Source organism: Echiichthys vipera (genome assembly GCF_963691815.1).
Source record: "Echiichthys vipera genome assembly, chromosome: 10".
NCBI lineage: Eukaryota > Metazoa > Chordata > Actinopteri > Perciformes > Trachinidae > Echiichthys > Echiichthys vipera.
In genome coordinates, this window is record NC_139835.1 from 14928862 (window position 1) to 14946491 (window position 17630).

At 42.8% G+C, this 17630-nt stretch overlaps 1 protein-coding gene across 4 annotated transcripts in view; it reads right to left on the bottom strand.

The window, feature by feature from the left end:
- Positions 1 to 3440: 3440 nt before the first annotated feature.
- The window catches only part of erbb4b (erb-b2 receptor tyrosine kinase 4b), a 341421-nt gene continuing 327231 nt past the window's right edge, over positions 3441 to 17630 (bottom strand). The window contains exons 24-28 of one of the 4 annotated variants that reach the window (XM_083921859.1): positions 16844 to 16941; positions 16515 to 16685; positions 7466 to 7715; positions 6435 to 6559; positions 3441 to 5702 (exon numbers count right to left, since the gene is read on the bottom strand). In XM_083921859.1, the coding sequence (XP_083777985.1) occupies positions 5034 to 5702; positions 6435 to 6559; positions 7466 to 7715; positions 16515 to 16685; positions 16844 to 16941 (1313 nt within the window). In that variant the 3' untranslated portion in view covers positions 3441 to 5033. Of the gene's footprint in view, positions 5703 to 6434; positions 6590 to 7453; positions 7716 to 16514; positions 16686 to 16843; positions 16942 to 17630 lie in introns of all 4 variants that reach the window. The other 3 variants (XM_083921857.1, XM_083921858.1, XM_083921856.1) reach the window with 3 other exon arrangements.

Sequence of the window (17630 nt, forward strand, 5' to 3'; positions counted from 1 at the left end):
GCTACTCACATGGCCTCATTTGGACATTTAAAGATCTATGTACTAGGGAACTGGGAGGGTGAAGTCCATTTGAAGTCTGATCCAACTAATTGGGACATTCTCACATACAGCTCCTCCGGGTCATGTCTAGATCATCTCAGGTTTGCAGTGCATGTGTCAAATTTGCACCATTACCCTGGTCTAACCAGACAAACCTCTCCGCATTAACCATGGATATTTAAATATCATACATAGTCTGAGGGCAACTGCTTGGTGAGAAACTTGCAAAAACTTAATGAGTTGACGAGGAGCACCTGACCACATAACTTTTGGTCTTTGTTAATCTAGTGTCATTTGGCAACAATATGCAGAATCAGCCTGGACTTCTGTTACTCTGAAGGGCAAACATACAGCCCCTTTATTGGGACATAGCTTTTAATTGCTTCAAAGTTGTGTAGAGAACATGACAGACATAAGATGATGAAGCGATCTAGCGGCATATAAAAAAACAACGACTTTCTGTTGCCACAATGACACCCTGAAGAGCAAAAATTTGAGTAAAAACATAATATACAATATTTATAACATTAGTTTAAAATACATTAAACCCCAAAAGTAGATGCACAAAATAAATATGACAGTTAATATAAGGCCGGTTTACTGGCTGAGCAGTCAGTATTGAGAGTATGTTATTGTGCTCCTTTAGAGGCTTACCTTGACACAGAACTCCTTTTAACATGAAACTATGACTCATGTTTACATTTGACCACTGTCTCTTCTCTTTACCTTAGGTTTAGTCTTTGTTCCTATTCATTCCAGACATAGCTGCTTTTCTGCTTTCACTGATTTGGCTGCAGAACAGTGTTTGCTACATACAATTCAACAGTCACCTCAGAGGAGAAAGACAGAATGGCAATCTACTCTGGTCTCCTCTGTCAGTTACAGTGCACTCGCACCTTCTCCCCTGTTAGCTTTTGTAACATTGATGCATTGGTCAGGTAACATTTCTGGAATGCTAATACCTAAATTTTAGCCCTACTGCAGGATTACAACCTATTGCCTGTCGTTCACGGTTTCTCAGCTGGTGCACTGGGTGAGATGTTGGGTAACATGATTTCCCCACAGAACAACAGGGGAAAGTGGATGAATTAGCATTCAAAAAGCTAAAAGCCCCTTGTGGTGCTTGGAGGCTGAGAGCACCAGCAGGTTTTCTCCTCCAGAAGATTGCCTTTATTTTTCCATAGAGATCCATTACCAAGCCTCTGGGTGACTCTCCACTGCTGTCATTGCACTTAAACACACAGCGATACAGTAGTCTACAAGCACTACAACTAATACCTTATGGGTGACGGCAAAAATACAACTCTAAAAACAAAGAGGATGCTTGCACACATTTACAAAGATAGTACACATGTGTGATAGAATAGATCCAACACGGCTAAATCAGGTCAGCAACAGTGTCAATGATACAGAACAAAGTGCCAACTTCAAGACTGACCATTGAAACCCTCCCCACCTATAAAATTCACATTTCTGTTGATTTGCACATTTCAGCAATGAGTCTTTTGTGGTATCATGGCACTTATCCGTCTTCCATTAAACTTTTCAACAGGGGTGACATCCCTTTTTAATGTGGTAACTTGTGCCTCAGCTGTAGCTTAACTGGATGATTATTATTCCCCATAAAACCTGAGAGAGGTGGAGAAAAACTCTGTGCCATGGCAACATCTGTGTTTTGGACAGTAAATCGTCAACACTGGTTGTATGAATCTTCCCTCTGCCTGGTATTTCAATGTAGAGGCACAAGGTTGTGTATTGCTATGTCAGCAGTGAGACATACACAGGAATTAGTCGATCTCCAAATTCATGACATTACCACCTATTACTCGGTGTGCGATATGGATAATATATTAAATCAGGGTATGCGTCGAATAATATTACTAGAAATAATAACATGCATTGTCAGGTATCATGATTTAGTTGATTTTCTGGAAATTCAATTAATAAATTGTTCATAGATTGAAATGTCTGTGTTTGGCTAAAGGGGCACTCCACCAATTTTACACATGAAGATCAGTTTACCCAGTAAAAGCTAATACCACTTATCCTGTGGATAAAACAGCTGTGTAATGTGCTCTGTAGCTCTGGAGGGAGCTTTCCAAAGTCAAAGAATATAACTCATATGATTACTAAAGAGTTTCCCTTACGTTGCAACGTCGGCTATTGCTATTTAGAAGCCGGCGAGTGTGTGGTCAGCTACTGCAAAGTGATAGATAAACACATTTAATTTCCTATAATATCATCATAATAAAAGTTATGTTGTTATTTAAAAGTTTTTGTTGTGAAACAGCAAAATCAGGAAATATTAACACGACTTTAATACAGCTGAACATGAACATAAACGTAAACTAAAACAGATATCTGCAAATACAAACAGGAGAGAAGTTAAGCTTCAAATCACAAAGATTCAGTTAGAAGCTAAGCGCTGACAGCTGAACACACAGAGTCAAGTCTCTCAACAAGGCTTTCTTTGAGGGGGAGAAGGGGGCCCTACTCCAGAGAAGGTCAATCTCAGGTGCGGCTCAGCGCAGTAAAACTGGTAATGGGAAAACAAATCAACGTGGGATGGTGTCGGTCAGGATATCTTAGCCTTTGCTCCTTCAAAAAAAGATGTGTCTTCTAATCTGTCTCTTGGGAGTCACCTAACTTTATGGAAGTGCAATGCTGAATCCCTGGAGTACCCCTTTAATCCAGTGAATTAAACATCTAAACAATCAAGGTATCTCATCACATTGATGCAAAAATCTTATCAATCAAATATTGTCAGCAGTGACTGCAATACTCAAGAAAAATAAAATATATCAAAGGTGTAGCTACCTGGGTATAAATGGTAGAATTGACAAATTAATTTCCCCTGATGTTGTACATCGTATATCGCCCAACAACTATTACTATCATGATATTCTTTAGTGGGGATGCTCCTTTGTTAGTAATATATTCACTGCACTCATAGTTGCAACATGATGAGAAACAATGAATGGATTGCCACTCAGTGGGAATAACAGCAAAGTAATTTGGCTGTGTCAGAGCATTAAGTGCTAATAAATTATCAACCTGGGCCTAGATTAGGCTTCAAAGTCATTTGCCGACAGATGCTAGTGGTCTCCAAAAGAGTTTACTGTGGCATCTGGCAGTATTGTATGAGTACAGAAAGCTAGCAAACAGTGAATTTGATGATAACTTATAATGCCTCATCATTAAATCAATCAAATACCCATAGAAAAGAAAGTGTCCTGTTTACTTGTAGTGACCCATGGTACAAATGTGGAGGCCTCCTTAGACAGTTTTGACAGTCTCTCCACCCTAACACCAATAGACAGTGCAAGGCCCGGTAGTCATGACTACATAGTCAAAGTTAATTTTCATTAAATATGATGCAGAGATGTGCAAAAAAAACAACTTTTACCCTCATCATTTAGATGTACTTCCAGACATAGCTTGGTCCACAGAGCCTTTTTCCGGGATTGCATCTGTCTGGTAATTACATGTAATTGGCTTATTTACAGCTCTGCAGAGTTAGCCTCTTTGCCACAACCAGAGTGTTCTTTCATGGCTGGGTGTCGGTCCTGTTTGCGTAAGACTAGGTGTAAGACAAGGTGACAAAGCAAACAGATCCCTGATGTCTAAAAATAATAATAAAATAATAATGATAATAATAATAATTAAAAAAAACGCTCTGATCTAAAATCGAATATTTTTTCCCCTCATGTTCGGTTTATATGCTCCATTCCCTGTTGAAAGATCTGTCCGTTCCCAGCACCAGTTCCATTGCAACAGTTGTCCTGGAGCAGTTACCATTGGTTATGTCAGTCACGATGCTGCTTACAATGATCTTATGATGGTAATATTGAAGTGGATGATTTGCTGGCTCTTTGGACCAGATTATTGTGGATGAAAGTGGCACAAGAGAGATAGAGACGTGGGAAGTTAACGGTCATCTTCTGAGCAGTCAAACTTTTATATCTCACCCTAGCCTTGCCAATAATTTGCTGAATGCTTTCCGCCAGGTACTGGGGGATATCAGAGCTTTCCATAAAACTGTGGTGACATTTACTTTTGTGTTGACCCTTTCTCTGCACTGCAACACTGACTGCCATTACCGGCACACTCTGTCTCCCAGCACAAGGTCAATTGAGCTTCTCCTCCAGAATATATTTCAAGTGGCAGCAAGCTTATCTGTCAGTGAGTGTGTGTATTTTCTTATGAATTAATGTATGGATATTATTGGTATGTCAAGGCTGCTGGCATGTTAACATGTTTTAGCTATGATATGTGCCGTGTGTGATAAATGTTTGAATTCCATTACTGGTGCAGCAACATGTAAAAGTCAAAGATGCATGTTGGCAGGCATGCAAGCTGCATCTGGGTTCTTCAGCATGACTGGGGGTTTGCTGGTAAGTCATGACACAACTCCATGTGCATGTGTCAGTTGATAGATTGCACACAAGCAGAAGCAATGTGTGCATACTGCAATGTGTACATCTATCTGGCTGGATAATGTGTTAAAAAAGACATGGTGAACTGTAATTGATGGGCATATGAAGAAAAGTATGAAAGGCCATGGCAATAATCCTCTCTTTGGGCTAAAATTAGTTTAATTCTCCTTTTTCTCTGAATAAACATCTCTTTTCTTGTGTTGTGTTGTTTTTGTGCCTTTCTGATACTTAATAAGGCAGGATAGTGTGCTCGGAATAGAACCAATCTCAAAGAGTTGTGTCTACTTGCTTTCATGGCCAAGAATGGAGCCAAAAACATGGTTTGAATGTCAAGTGTGCTGTCAGTGACTGTTACTGTAGTCCTGTCGAAGAAAAGGCAGAACCTTTAAGTGAAACTAAAATATTTGCAGTCATATATAACAGAGAGACGTGTTCAGGGAGGGTACAAGGAGAACCCAGGTTGAGAAGTACTAAATGGCAATAAGAGGACTATTTAAAATCCATTTGTCTCAACCTCTATCCCTTTATTCACCCCTCCATTGTGCTACAGGTTGGTCACTACACTACAGTGTTTCTCTGTCTGTATGGAGGGGGTGGCAACACATTGCCAGCTTTCATAGCAGCCTCAGACAAGTACTCCTGGTTTTCGGCCACTGCAGGGCGAATTCGTCCATTCTGCCGGTAAAAGAAGCGTGTGCTGCAGTCCTGCAGGTACTCAGGGTTGTGCAGCGAGGATTTAGGGGGTAGACTGTGCTGCCAGTATTCAGGATTGTCAAAAGTGGCCTTCTTGCCTTTTTTATCAAACATGATGGTGCTGCTGTTGATGCCTGAATGCAGAGCGTGTCCTGAATGCCCTGGATGCAGAGTGTGTGATGGATATGATGGGTGGGGGAGGTGGCCAGGAGGAATCACATATCCAGAGGAGGAGACCATGTGGCCTGATGTTGATGGGTTGACTGTTTGCGATACTGATTTGGCAGCAATGGACCCAGGGCCGGCGATGGAGACTGCACCAGCCAATCCGTTTTTGTCCCCTGGGCTAAGGAAGGTATTCAGGTACAGTGGCTCGTTGATATACTCGTCTTCCCTGTGGATGGGCTGGCTCTTGGGCGCAGCAGCGGCTCCGGCCATGTGCAGGGTGTGGCAAGCCGCTCCATCAATCACAGCATGGGCATCACCATTCCTGCGACGTGTGACAAAGGGGTTTTCCTCTACTGGGTTGAGATAGTATGGAAACAAAGAAAATAATATATATTCAGTACATACTTTCAATAGTTTTCATTTCAGGGGTATTTGGTTATCATATACTGTATATCAAAGTGCAATATATAAAACAACACATTATATTTCAGTTCTGTTACACAGGATCAGCCCTCTTATGGACTCCAATATAATGCACACATTCACCAACTGATACTTGCATAAACATAGACGCCTAATCAGGGCGTACCTGAATAGGTACAGATCCCACATTATATAACGCAGTACACACCACAACCTGCTATCCTTTTTCTCTTCAGTAAATGATTTGCCCACCGATAACTTTCCCCAAGGTTGGAGTCGCCGCTTCAGTAACCTCATCGGTGTCGTCGTTTTCCCGGCGTTATTAATTAATCTACCCCTTATGGTGGTTGCTGGTTGCGGACGTTGGTTTTAAGAGAAAGGACGGACAGAAGACTGGGCTATTTTCTCCAGTTCTACAGCATCCCTCCTCTGTTCATGGGCGTCAAGGAGGTGAAGCTAGTCTCTATGTCCTGACTGGCTGCATTTATGCAAATTTCAGTGGCTGAATATGTGCTTGGTATTGGAGGAGAGTATAACCCATAGAGTCCAGTAGAGGGATCCGCCTTTGCTCATAGAACTAGGGTTACAATATTGTTAACACTGTTCTATTAAGCTTAAGTAAAACATCTATTAACTTAATTGACAAAGTCAACAGTTCACAAAACTGTCAAAGTAACCTGAATTGTTCTTGTCCCTCATGGCAGTCATGTAGCCATCCTGCTCTTTGTCTCCTTTTGCTCCTCGTTCGGCCAAAAGACCAGTGGGATCGGCACTGTAACGCTGTCCACTGCTGTCCTCCCCTCCACCTTGGAAAGCAAAAAAAAGACAGGAAGGAAGCAAGAAAGAAATTTAGCAAATATGAAAAAAAACATTTTTCATAGAAAGTTACTGACTTTAAAAGTACTGAGTGAAACATTTTACATGTATTCAAGTTTTTTTTTATTGCTAATAGGCGAACGGTTGTTACGCAACTTAGAAATTGAGCATGATCACCGACTTTCTCAGTTGCCTATAACAGCCTGTGGACTGACTTCAATGTAAAGGTCTCAAGACGGATTTTCCGGGAAACTGGTGATAACTAAATGGAATCAGGTAACATCAAACAAATGAACTGGCAGAGTCCACACATGCTCTTCTTCAGTTATACATTCTGAGTCGCAGACATTTTTCATAAAAAGTCTTTGTCATAGATTACATTTGCAGAACCACACATATAAGATAAAAACCCATGTGCATGTATCTAGTTGACATGTAAGACCTTGTCAAAAGACCTTATTTTAATGCATTAAAAAAAGGCTAAGCGACAGAGCTCTCACTTATTACTTGACCAATTTAAAAAAATTGTTGTTCCTATTAGTCACTTTGACACAAATACATGGTTAAATAGGGTCCAGGGTGAAAATTTTTTCAACATACAAACTTTGGTCAGTTGTCTAAAATCAGTCTTATGCTGTCTTCTGTCTACCTGCTGGTTTGATTAAGGACCGGCAGGTAAACGCGCACATGCACACACACACACACACACACACACACACACACACACACACACACACACACACACACACACACACACACACACACACACACACACACACACACACACACACACACACACACACACACACACACACACACACACACACACACACACACACACACACACAAACACACAGTTTCTTAAACTTTTAGAAAACCGTTTGCTTTACCTTGTCCTGCAGCGAGAGCTGAGACAGGCCCAAGAGTACTTGACCTTGGGGAAGCCTGCTTCCTCAGGGTTCCATTGCAGCGAGGGTCGTCCTGGTTGCCACGGCCAAATCCACCACCAATTTGCCCTGCTGAGGACAGGTCCTGTGGTGGGAGGCAGACTCCAGATACGGGCGGAACAGAGACGACTCTAGGGAGGGTGACCAGCATGTCCTCCATGCTGAAACTGGGGTCCTGGTAACCATACTGGTTCTGGGTAGAACGACAGGAGGGAGAAGGTTAATTAAGGGCACAGTGGCAGCGATGGAGTATCAATTTACCAAGCCAAAGCAGACCCTGAGAGAAAATACAAGTGGGAAGCTATGGCAAAGTTTTTAATGCTCCTCTATGAGTCATTAAATGTCAGCACTTTCGCGTGTGTTTTCCACTCCTTGGCTATATACAGTAGCTCTGAAAGCAGATGATTTGATTTACTTATGAAGTAAAAATTATATATAAATATACAATATAAAACAATAAAATAAGCATTTAACAAGTAGCATACAAAGACAGTATGAATTATAAAATGTATTTGTAAATGTATTTTCCAAAAAAGAGCCAAGTTCTTTGTGACAAGCAGGGGAGACAAGCAGCAGTGCCAAACAATGATGTGGCAGCACGACTGCAAGGGACAATTTAATTAAAAGGATTTTAATTAAAAGGCTCCATTCAGCAAAGTCTTAAAGTAGCCATACAGGCCCGCTCTGCTGTGTGCATTTGTGTCTAGACTCAAAACAAAAAAGGGCTTTTTAAGAACCCATTGGGTGCTTTATTCTAACTGATCTTTTTTTCCCCAGGAATCCAGCAATTCCGCTTCACATTCCTTCACTTACTTCCCTTTGCATGGTCCCTGAGCAGTCTGTAATGATACTAATAAGATAGAAAATCAGTACCAGTAAAGTTTGTAGATTTCTGCATTTTGAATGTGACTGAAATCCAACTTATGATCAGTTGTTTTTATACTAAGACTCAGACCCAAATAGCCTTTTATTACTGATGGGATGAATACTGACTGCTTCTAGTTTGTGGAGTCTTTTGGCAGTAAAAATTTCAAGCAAGATATTAGCACAACGTTTCAACAAACAGCAAATTCAAACTGAAGTTTACTGGTATGTTCTGGTCAAACCCTTGTTGTGTGCTACTAGAAGATATTGCACAAAAGGCCCAAAACTAGCGGGCGACAGTAGCTCAGTCCATAGGTGACTTGGCTGGGAACCGGAGAGTTGCTGATTCGAGTGCTTGTGTGGACCCTGAATGGAGCGTGGGCTGGTGGCTGGAGAGGTGCCAGTTATTCTCCTGGGCAGTGCACTGCCCAGGTGCTGTTGAGCAAGGCACTAAACCCCCAACTGCTGGGGGCGCAGTGAAAATAAATAAATAAAAGGAATTCTTCTATCAATAACTTTAAGGGAACTTGCTTCATTACAAACCAGAGCTCACGCTGTGTTTTCATTCCCTTGTAACTACATCTATTAAACCACCCTCTCTCTGAGTCCTCATTTATCCCTCCTCACTCCTCTCAGTATTCTAACAGAATACCACCACTAACCTAAACACAAAAGTAACATCTCTTTAAATAATGCTTGTGGTCATTCAAGTGAAACAGCCAAGGTTACATTCACATTATTTTTGCAAATTCTTGTGATTTGGTCATTATTAAACTTATTTCATTGTAAGACATGTGTGGTCTGTCCCACCCGGATAGACCACACGGCATCGACGCATGGCAATGGACACTCGACTACGAATGCACAATGCATCCGCGGAAAAGTGTGTAAGAACTCACGTGGCCTCAAGATACAACTTGCCAGGATGAAATGTAGGGACCAGGGGAACATACTGCAATGCACAGGAACTGGTCCTGGTGAGACGCAGGAGGAGCCCGGCCAGGAAGCACCCCACAGTGCCCAGCCCCTCCAAGCAGTTCAGCCTCTGAACCCCTGCAGGTCATTCCATCAGAAGCAGATCAAGTGGCCTTCATCTAACAGCCAGGCAACATGGGCACAGTTCGATACAGACGTAAGCCAGATCTTGGAAACAACCGCCAAGGGGAAAGTGGACAGACGCCTCGAGACTATGACATCCATCATAGTCAGCTACGCAGCAGAGAGGTTAGGCCTCAGTGAGATCAAGAACCCATTGTAGGACCTCATGAGGAAGTGTTTAAGGAGTTTTTGTGTCTGGTTGTCTGCTCAGCGTCACAGTAAGGGAGCCCTAGATAAAGACATTTTTATACTGGTTTCGATAGGAGATAAGGTGTTTTACAACCTCAAACCCTCCTAGGGTAATAAAAATACAAGAACTCCAGGATGAAGGACCCCTTTTAACCTAAATCAGCGTCAAATTTGACCGCAATTCGAACCGGAGGACAGTCTCTGTTGGGAGACAGAGGGACTTTCAGTAATAAAATCTACACAACAGAACTTTGTGTTCGATGTTTCATCGCAACTGGCTGTTCAAAGACATTCTTGCAAGTGTGTAACAGTATATGCATTATTTGTATCTTGTTGTGATTATGTTTATGAGTGCAAAGTCTCTGTCAAATTCCTGAAATATTTTGTGTTTTAATAATAGGCCCGTCACTATATCTAGGAGAATGTGATGATGCGTAGTATCTGTATCTGTTAAAACTGTCTGCCTAAAGATTTTGGTTAAATTGGATATCAGAAAGCTTAATAATGGAAAATCAACCAAAGATAGTTTAATCTTAGAATTATAATTCTGGCGTAAAAAAAAGCAGTTGATTCTCTCAGAGTCAAAGGGATGGGTTAAACCGAGACACCCCCCTTTCTGAGTAGAAAAGGAAGAGACTGCTGTCTTTGCTTCTCTTCACCTCGCTCTCTTCACACCCCTCGCTCTCTACACCCCTCGCTCTCTACACCCCACGCTCTGCACCTCCTCTCCTGCATCTCTACCTTTTCGCACCTCTGACCCCCTCCCCTGCTGCTCATTTCTCTTGTTAACCCAAAGTTAGCAAGAGATGTTACTTTATATTTGGTTCCTTACTAAAGTATTTTCGTTTATTAATCTATTTTTATCGCGTGACTTTTTAAGTTTTCTAGGACATGTTTTTCTATCTTTTATAAGTATAGTTTAACCCCTCGTGCTGTCTTTGCCTTTTTGTCCGGCCGGCAAATTGCATCGAACCCGCAACTCCAGCCCCACAGAACCGATAAGAACCCTTTTGTCAACCCACAAACCACCTCCAGAGGCAAGCCACCTGAAGAGCCGCCAAACACCGGGACGCGGACCCGCGGGACCTGCATCGGTACTGTAAGACGCCAGGGAGATTGTAATATCAACGGCAAAGTAAGGTTGGCCTTTTAATGCAACTCTTGGTTAAACGTTGGTGACAAATAAATTCTGATCCGGGTTCTGTTGGCAGGCTGATTAGAGCTAGCTTCAGTCCGCAAGTGATATTATAAACCAGCCCCGTAGGTCTAAATCACTCTGGTCTTAAGCTTCTTATATCCACATTTAATCCTTTTCACTTGTCTATTCAGTGTTGCACTATCCTGTATTCTCCTAGTTAGGTAGTCAAATAAATGTTTATAACCTTACGTCGTTGTCAGAGTCTTCCGTTCTGTGCAGAAAGTGTTGGTCACTGATAAAGGCTGTGGTACGAATTAACACGTTCAAGACGAGACTGATAAAATTTAAACCATCAATTACTTTAAATTACTAACAGGTATTAAACCTTCACCAAAGTTTAATAAACATCCTGTCTTAATTTGGTGTGGTGCCCTACTTCGAGGAAAGATAAATCCTAAATTTTAACGAGTCGAGTTAATTCATAATTAATTCAGCGACTACTATATTCTAGCCATAAGAAAAGTAGCCTTAATCTCCTACACCCAGGACCAAATTCACACTGAACCGCCAGGCGACTCAGATACACAAACTGCGCCAAGAACTGCGGAGCCTCAAGAAGCAGTACAAGATGAGGTGAAGAGGAGAAATAACCCCTGGCAGAGCTTCGCAATATTCTGAGGAAAAAACTCATGATGCTGCGACGTGCAGAAGGGCACAGAAGGCGAAGAAAGGAGAGAGCAAGGAAGCGTGCTGCATTCATCTCCAACCCCTTCACCTTCACTAAGAAGCTGCTTGGAGACAAAAGGAGTGGCAACCTCATGTGCTCAATGGCAGAGGCAAACACCTTTCCGCACAACACCCTCAGCGACCCAGAGAGGGACCAGGAGCTTGGACCACAGAGGACCCTCATTAGCCCGCAAGCACCAACAGTGGAGTTTGTAATGAAGGAGCCCAGCTTGGCTGAAATACAGGGGGTTCTGAAGGCATCTGGATCAGCATCAGCCCCACGCCCCAGCAGTTTTCCATACACTGTGTACAAACGCTGTCCACAACTACTGCGACATCTGTGGAAGCTGTTGAGGGTGATTTGGCGCAGGGGACAAGTGGCAGGCCAGTGGAGATGTGCAGAGGGTGTGTGGATCCTGAAGGAAGAGGACTCAAAGGACATCAGTCAGTTTAGGACGATATCGCTGCTAAGCGTCGAAGACAAGATTTTCTTCAGCGTCTTGTCACGACGACTAACTGAGTTCCTCCTGAAGAACAGTTATATTGACACCTCTGTTCAGAAGGGTGGGATTCCTGGAGTGCCTGGAACAAACAGGAGTGGTAACTAATCAGAGAGGCTCGTGAAGGGAAAGGAGACTTGACCGTACTGTGGCTGGACCTAGCCAATGCGTATGGCTCCATACCTCACAAGCTGGTTGAAGTTGCCCTGCTGCAACATCACGTTCCCAAAAAAGTCATAGACCTTATCCTGGATTATTACAGCAACTTCAGGCTAAGAGTCACCGCCGGATCGAGCACATCGGACTGGCATCGACTTGAGAAGGGCATAATAACAGGCTGCACAATCTCAGTCATCCTGTTCGCACTCACCATGAACATGATCGTCAAGTCAGCAGAGGAGGAGTACAGGGGACCCCTGACAAAATCTGGAGTACGCCAGCCCCCTATAAGAGCATTCATGGACGACCTGACTGTCACCACCACATCTGTCCTGGGCTGCAGATGAATTCTGCAAGGGCTAGAGAAGCTCATCACATGGGCAAGGATGAGCTTTAAGCCAGTAAAATCAAGATCTCTGGTGCTCAAGAAGGGAAAGGTGACGCTTCTCTCTGGCTGGAGCCACCATCCCGTCCATTACATAACAGCCAGTCAAGAGTCTTGGAAAGCTCTTTGATTGCAGCCTCAAAGACTTGTCATCCATCCAGAGAACCAGCAAGGAGCTTGAGGGCTGGTTGAGATGAGTCGACCGATCTGGCTTGCCAAGGAGATTCAAGGCCTGGATTTACCAGCATTCCATCCTGCCCCGCATCCTGTGGCCTCTGCTAGTATACGCAGTACCCATTACAACAGTAGAGGCCATGGAGAGAAAGATCAGCAGCTACTTGCAAAGATGGCTCGGCCTACCCCGAAGTCTGAGCAGTGCTGCCCTGTATGGCAGTAGCAACACCTTGAAGCTTCCATTCAGTGGACTCACTGAAGAGTTCATGGTGACTAGAACTCGAGAAGCCCTGCAGTACAGGGAATCCAGGGATGAAAAGGTGGCATCGGCTGGCATCCAGGTGCGAACAGGCCGGAAATGGAGGGCAGACGAGGCTCTGGAAGTGGCAGAGTCGCGACTGAGGCAGAAGGTACTGGTGGGGTCCATAGCCTCAGGACGTGCAGGTATTGGCTATTTCCCATCACCCAGGGTGGACAAAGCCCAGGGAAAACAGCGGCAACATCTCATCCAGCTCGAAGTGCGGGCAGGCGTGGAGGAAGAACGAGCCAGCAGGATGGTGGGTATGCGACAACAGGGAGCTTGGACCAAATGGGAGAATCTTCTGCAACGGAAGATCACCTGGCCCAACATCTAGAGAGCAGACTCCCTTAACATCAGGTTCCTAGTCCAAGCTGTTTATGATGTCCTACCCAGTCCATCCAACCTCCATGTCTGGGGCAAATCAGAGACACCATCCTGCCCCCAGTGTCCAAGAAGGGGATCCCTGGAACACCTCCTCAGTAGCTGCACAAAAGCCCTTGGAGAGGGGCGCTATTGCTGGCGCCACGACCAGGTGCTGAAGGCGGTTGCTGAGAGTATAGCTAAGGCCAATAACACCACCAAGGGCCACAGCAAGCCTCAGCCAATCAGATTCCACAGAGCTGGAGAGAAGCCCACTATCCAAGCGAGGGCCAGGTTAGGTCTTCTCACTACCGCCACAGACTGGCAGCTAGAAGTGGACCTGGGCAAACAGCTGAAGATCCCAGCAAGAATAACAACAACACTGCTCCGACCAGATATGATCATTGTTTCTGATTCCACCAAACAATTGATCATTCTGGAACTGACAGTGCCCTGGGAAGAACGCATGAAGGAGGCTAATGAGCGGAAGCGTGCCAAGTACCAGGAGCTGGTGGAGGAGTGTAGGAGCCAAGGCTGAAGGACTTACTGTGAACCCCTGGAGGTGGGATGCCGAAGATTTGCAGGGCGGTCCCTCTGCAAAGTCCTCACTATGCTGGGCCTCACTGGTGAGGAAAAGAGGAAGGCCATCAGATCTGCAACTGAAGCCACAGAAAGAGCCACAAGATGGCTTTGGATCAAGAGGGCTGATCCGTGGAAGAATGCTGCTGGGACACAGGCGGGAGTCTGATCAACTCCGGTCGGGTCGCCTGGGCGAGGGTGTCTGATGTTGAAAGACCCGAAACACCCAGTGACCCCAGGTTACATCACTGATGATGTGTCCCAGCGCATCAGCAAGATGTATCTTTCAACTGATGACGCATATTGATAATGACAGTTAAGGGGTAAGTGTGTGTGTGTGTGTGAATTAAGGAACAACTCTTTCAGCCTTGCTGTACAACTATGCAAGTGAAGATTATATTTCTGTGTAAATGCATATTGCATTTTGTTGACTCCAATAATTGAGTTCATTACAATCATGTACATGATTTATGTGGATGAATGTAACTATGAAAGTCATCAAATTAAATCAGTTTCCACCCCAATAAGGAAGCCCAACAACAGTGAAAGATAACTTTACAAATATTATGCAAATAAATTATGTGTCAGCCCCTGAAATTCTCCAAACAGAGTTGGAAAAGGAGTCATGTCTATCATTGGCATTCAGCAAGCGTTTTTATCCTGACACAAACACAAGGGGTTTATTGGAATACAAAATGGCTGAGTTGCCTGGATGTGGGACTGGTTTTGTGACAGATTTAAGTCCAAAGATAGACAGTGAACATTTGAACAGTTGAAGAACTGAGGGAATTTGGCTGTTACCCCCAATTTAGAGGACGTTATTACCATAGCTTCACAATGGAGAAAGAGCAAGGAAAACAGACGACAAAAAAGAGGGAGATGAGAGTAACACTGAGAAAGCTGTTTGAGTTCTGTTCTAAGATCTCAATCTTTTGTGCTTGAACAGGAGAGTCCTGCAGTACATGCTGAGAAAATTCATACACACATCTCTTTAGGGACCATCTAAATGATCGCACTCTATATTGTCTCCCTTTCCATCATGGATGGATGCCCGTCACCCTGCTGCTACACACAAAATGAAATGGGAATGAGCCAAAGGTTCTGTAAAAGAAAACGTTAAGCGACTCAATTCTACTTTATTCTCCAAAGAAACAAGGAAACAAACCAAATATTAAGATGAGTCTTAAATAATACAAAGGGTTTCATTTTGTCTAAGTATTCATACTTCTGAGTGCCTATGTAATAAAGGAGAGACATGCCTGTCTGTGTGTATTGCTTTGCGGTATGATGTTAAGTTTATGTTTCATTATGCTGACAGAAATTCAAAAAATATATTTTGACCTATCATCTTTCATTTTTTTATGGACTGCAGAGGCGGAGTGGTCTGGGAGAGGGAATGACCCTTCCTCACTTATTCACGAAAATAAGTTGAAAGGATGGTGTTCTTTCCTAAAAAAATTCTGGAAATAGCAATATCAAAGTAACATGGACGAGTTGGGACTAATAACATCATGGTTTTTGTTAATGTTTCACAACTCAGCAGGACTACTGTTGTAAGGGCTAATCAAAACTCAGTTTGATGAGAGACTAATAAAATGACTGCAAAGTATCCACGATGGCATATATGAATAAGACATAGTTTACTCTTAATTTAGGTTGTGTTAGAAGCAACACACATGTTATTTCTAGAAGCAGACATCTGCCTATGAATGTAGGCAATGGGACAAGATTTGGGTAGCAGAAGTGGTCTGGTTTCCATTTGTAGCTTGAGTAGTATTCGTGTATACCACTATATTCTGACGACGATTTAGCTTTACATTTAGTTTAAAAAAAAAAAATTATTTATTGTCATTTATATGCATAAGACACGTCTCATTTCCAACTCCATTATCACATGTCACCGTTGTTTGGAAAAGGAAGTTTTGGCCAGGATATCTGCTGGCTACACCAGTAAGCCAGAGATATTGGCCGTTGCTAAATCATCTTCAGACTGATAGCTGAAGGGTTTTGAGATTGAAAGGGACACCATCACGCTAGAAAGCGGAAGAGTCATGTTGGCATACATTACACTCAAGTTTCTGCAAGCTCATTCAAGTTCCTAAAACTTGCCTAGAATGGAGATCACATTCAGTTTAGTGAATGCTTTTATTTAGAACATATTCTGACACGGTCTTCTGAGTTTCAGGAACACAAATCATTAAAACAGTTTAAACTTAATTTAGCCCCTGTGTTGGAAAAGTACAGAATAAGTACTTGACTCAACATTTGACAATAGTATCTGTGACATTAAAACCTTCCACTACCAGATGATGATTATCCAGTACGTAAGTATAAGAAATAGGTCAAAGATATGGCTTATTGGCCTTTTCAAACTTTTAAAAACACTGGCAAATATGGATGGGAGGAATGATTACAGCAAGCAAAACCTATTTCGATCTACATATGCCACTATTGTTAAGACAGACTTTGAAAACAGTGGAACAGATCCCTTAAAGTGTTTGGAGATTCTAAAAGGATACCTTGTTGGAGTCCATGTGTGTGCGGGGAGTGTATGCCAGTGGTGGAATGTTGAAGGAGTGGGGCACCAGGTACTCTTCAGCATCCATCAGGTCCTCCAGCTCCTCCTCATCCAGGAGGTTCTGGAAGAACTTGCTGTCATTGGGGCTTGGCAACTTCATGCGGTCGTCACCCTGAGTAAAGTTGTGCGTGTTCAGTAATTTATATAAGTAATAATTCTTAGTAATTACAGCACTATGAAGGTAGCTTACTTTTTCTGTATTTTTAGACAAATATAAAAAAAAATGTCATGTAATCCAGATCTTGTAGATATGTCACAAGATTGACTTACCTGGATGACCAGGTATCTTTGTGGATCACGAGCCATCCGAGTGAACTCTGCAGCCAGCTCCTTGAACTTGGGCCGACTGTCTGCATCAATCATCCAGCCTGAAAAATACATTTGTGTTACTATAGTTTCTGAGCAATATGAAGTTCAATATACATTGGTAGTTTTGCCAATACCATTGACTTTAAATGTGACCCTGTTCACTTGCAAGTTCTCCCACAGTATGCTATTACCTGCAATAAGCAAAAGCCTTAATTAATTAAAATTGAGAAAAATGGATCATAAAAAATGTCTCTATACTACCTAAGATCATATTATTAAAGACTGAGCTGAACTATAGTAACCCGCCAGTGCCACAGTGATGATACAATCCCCACTTCCAAAAGTCTAATTTTTTCATTGAAACCATTTTCCACTATATAAAACTTTCTTCTTTGTTCCATAATGAGCAATTACAGAATGTTTAATGAAGTTCTTTTGATTGTAATCACTTTTTCCAATCTAAAGATAAATACTGTTTCATCACTAGGATGGCCATATGGAGTAATGCACTCTTCTGCCAATTTCTCTGTGAACACATGGGTATGATGCCAAAGCAATCATGTGATCTGGCCCGGCGTAGAGCCAGTCTAGGTATCCAGGGAAATAACAGATAGAGATCGAAAGACAAAGAGATGTGGCTTTACACACAAGTACACATACAGATACAAGATATCAGTAAAAATGATCAGCTTTTATCTTGGTACCTACTGTAGTTTCATGTCAATAAAGCCCTTCAGGGAGTGTATTT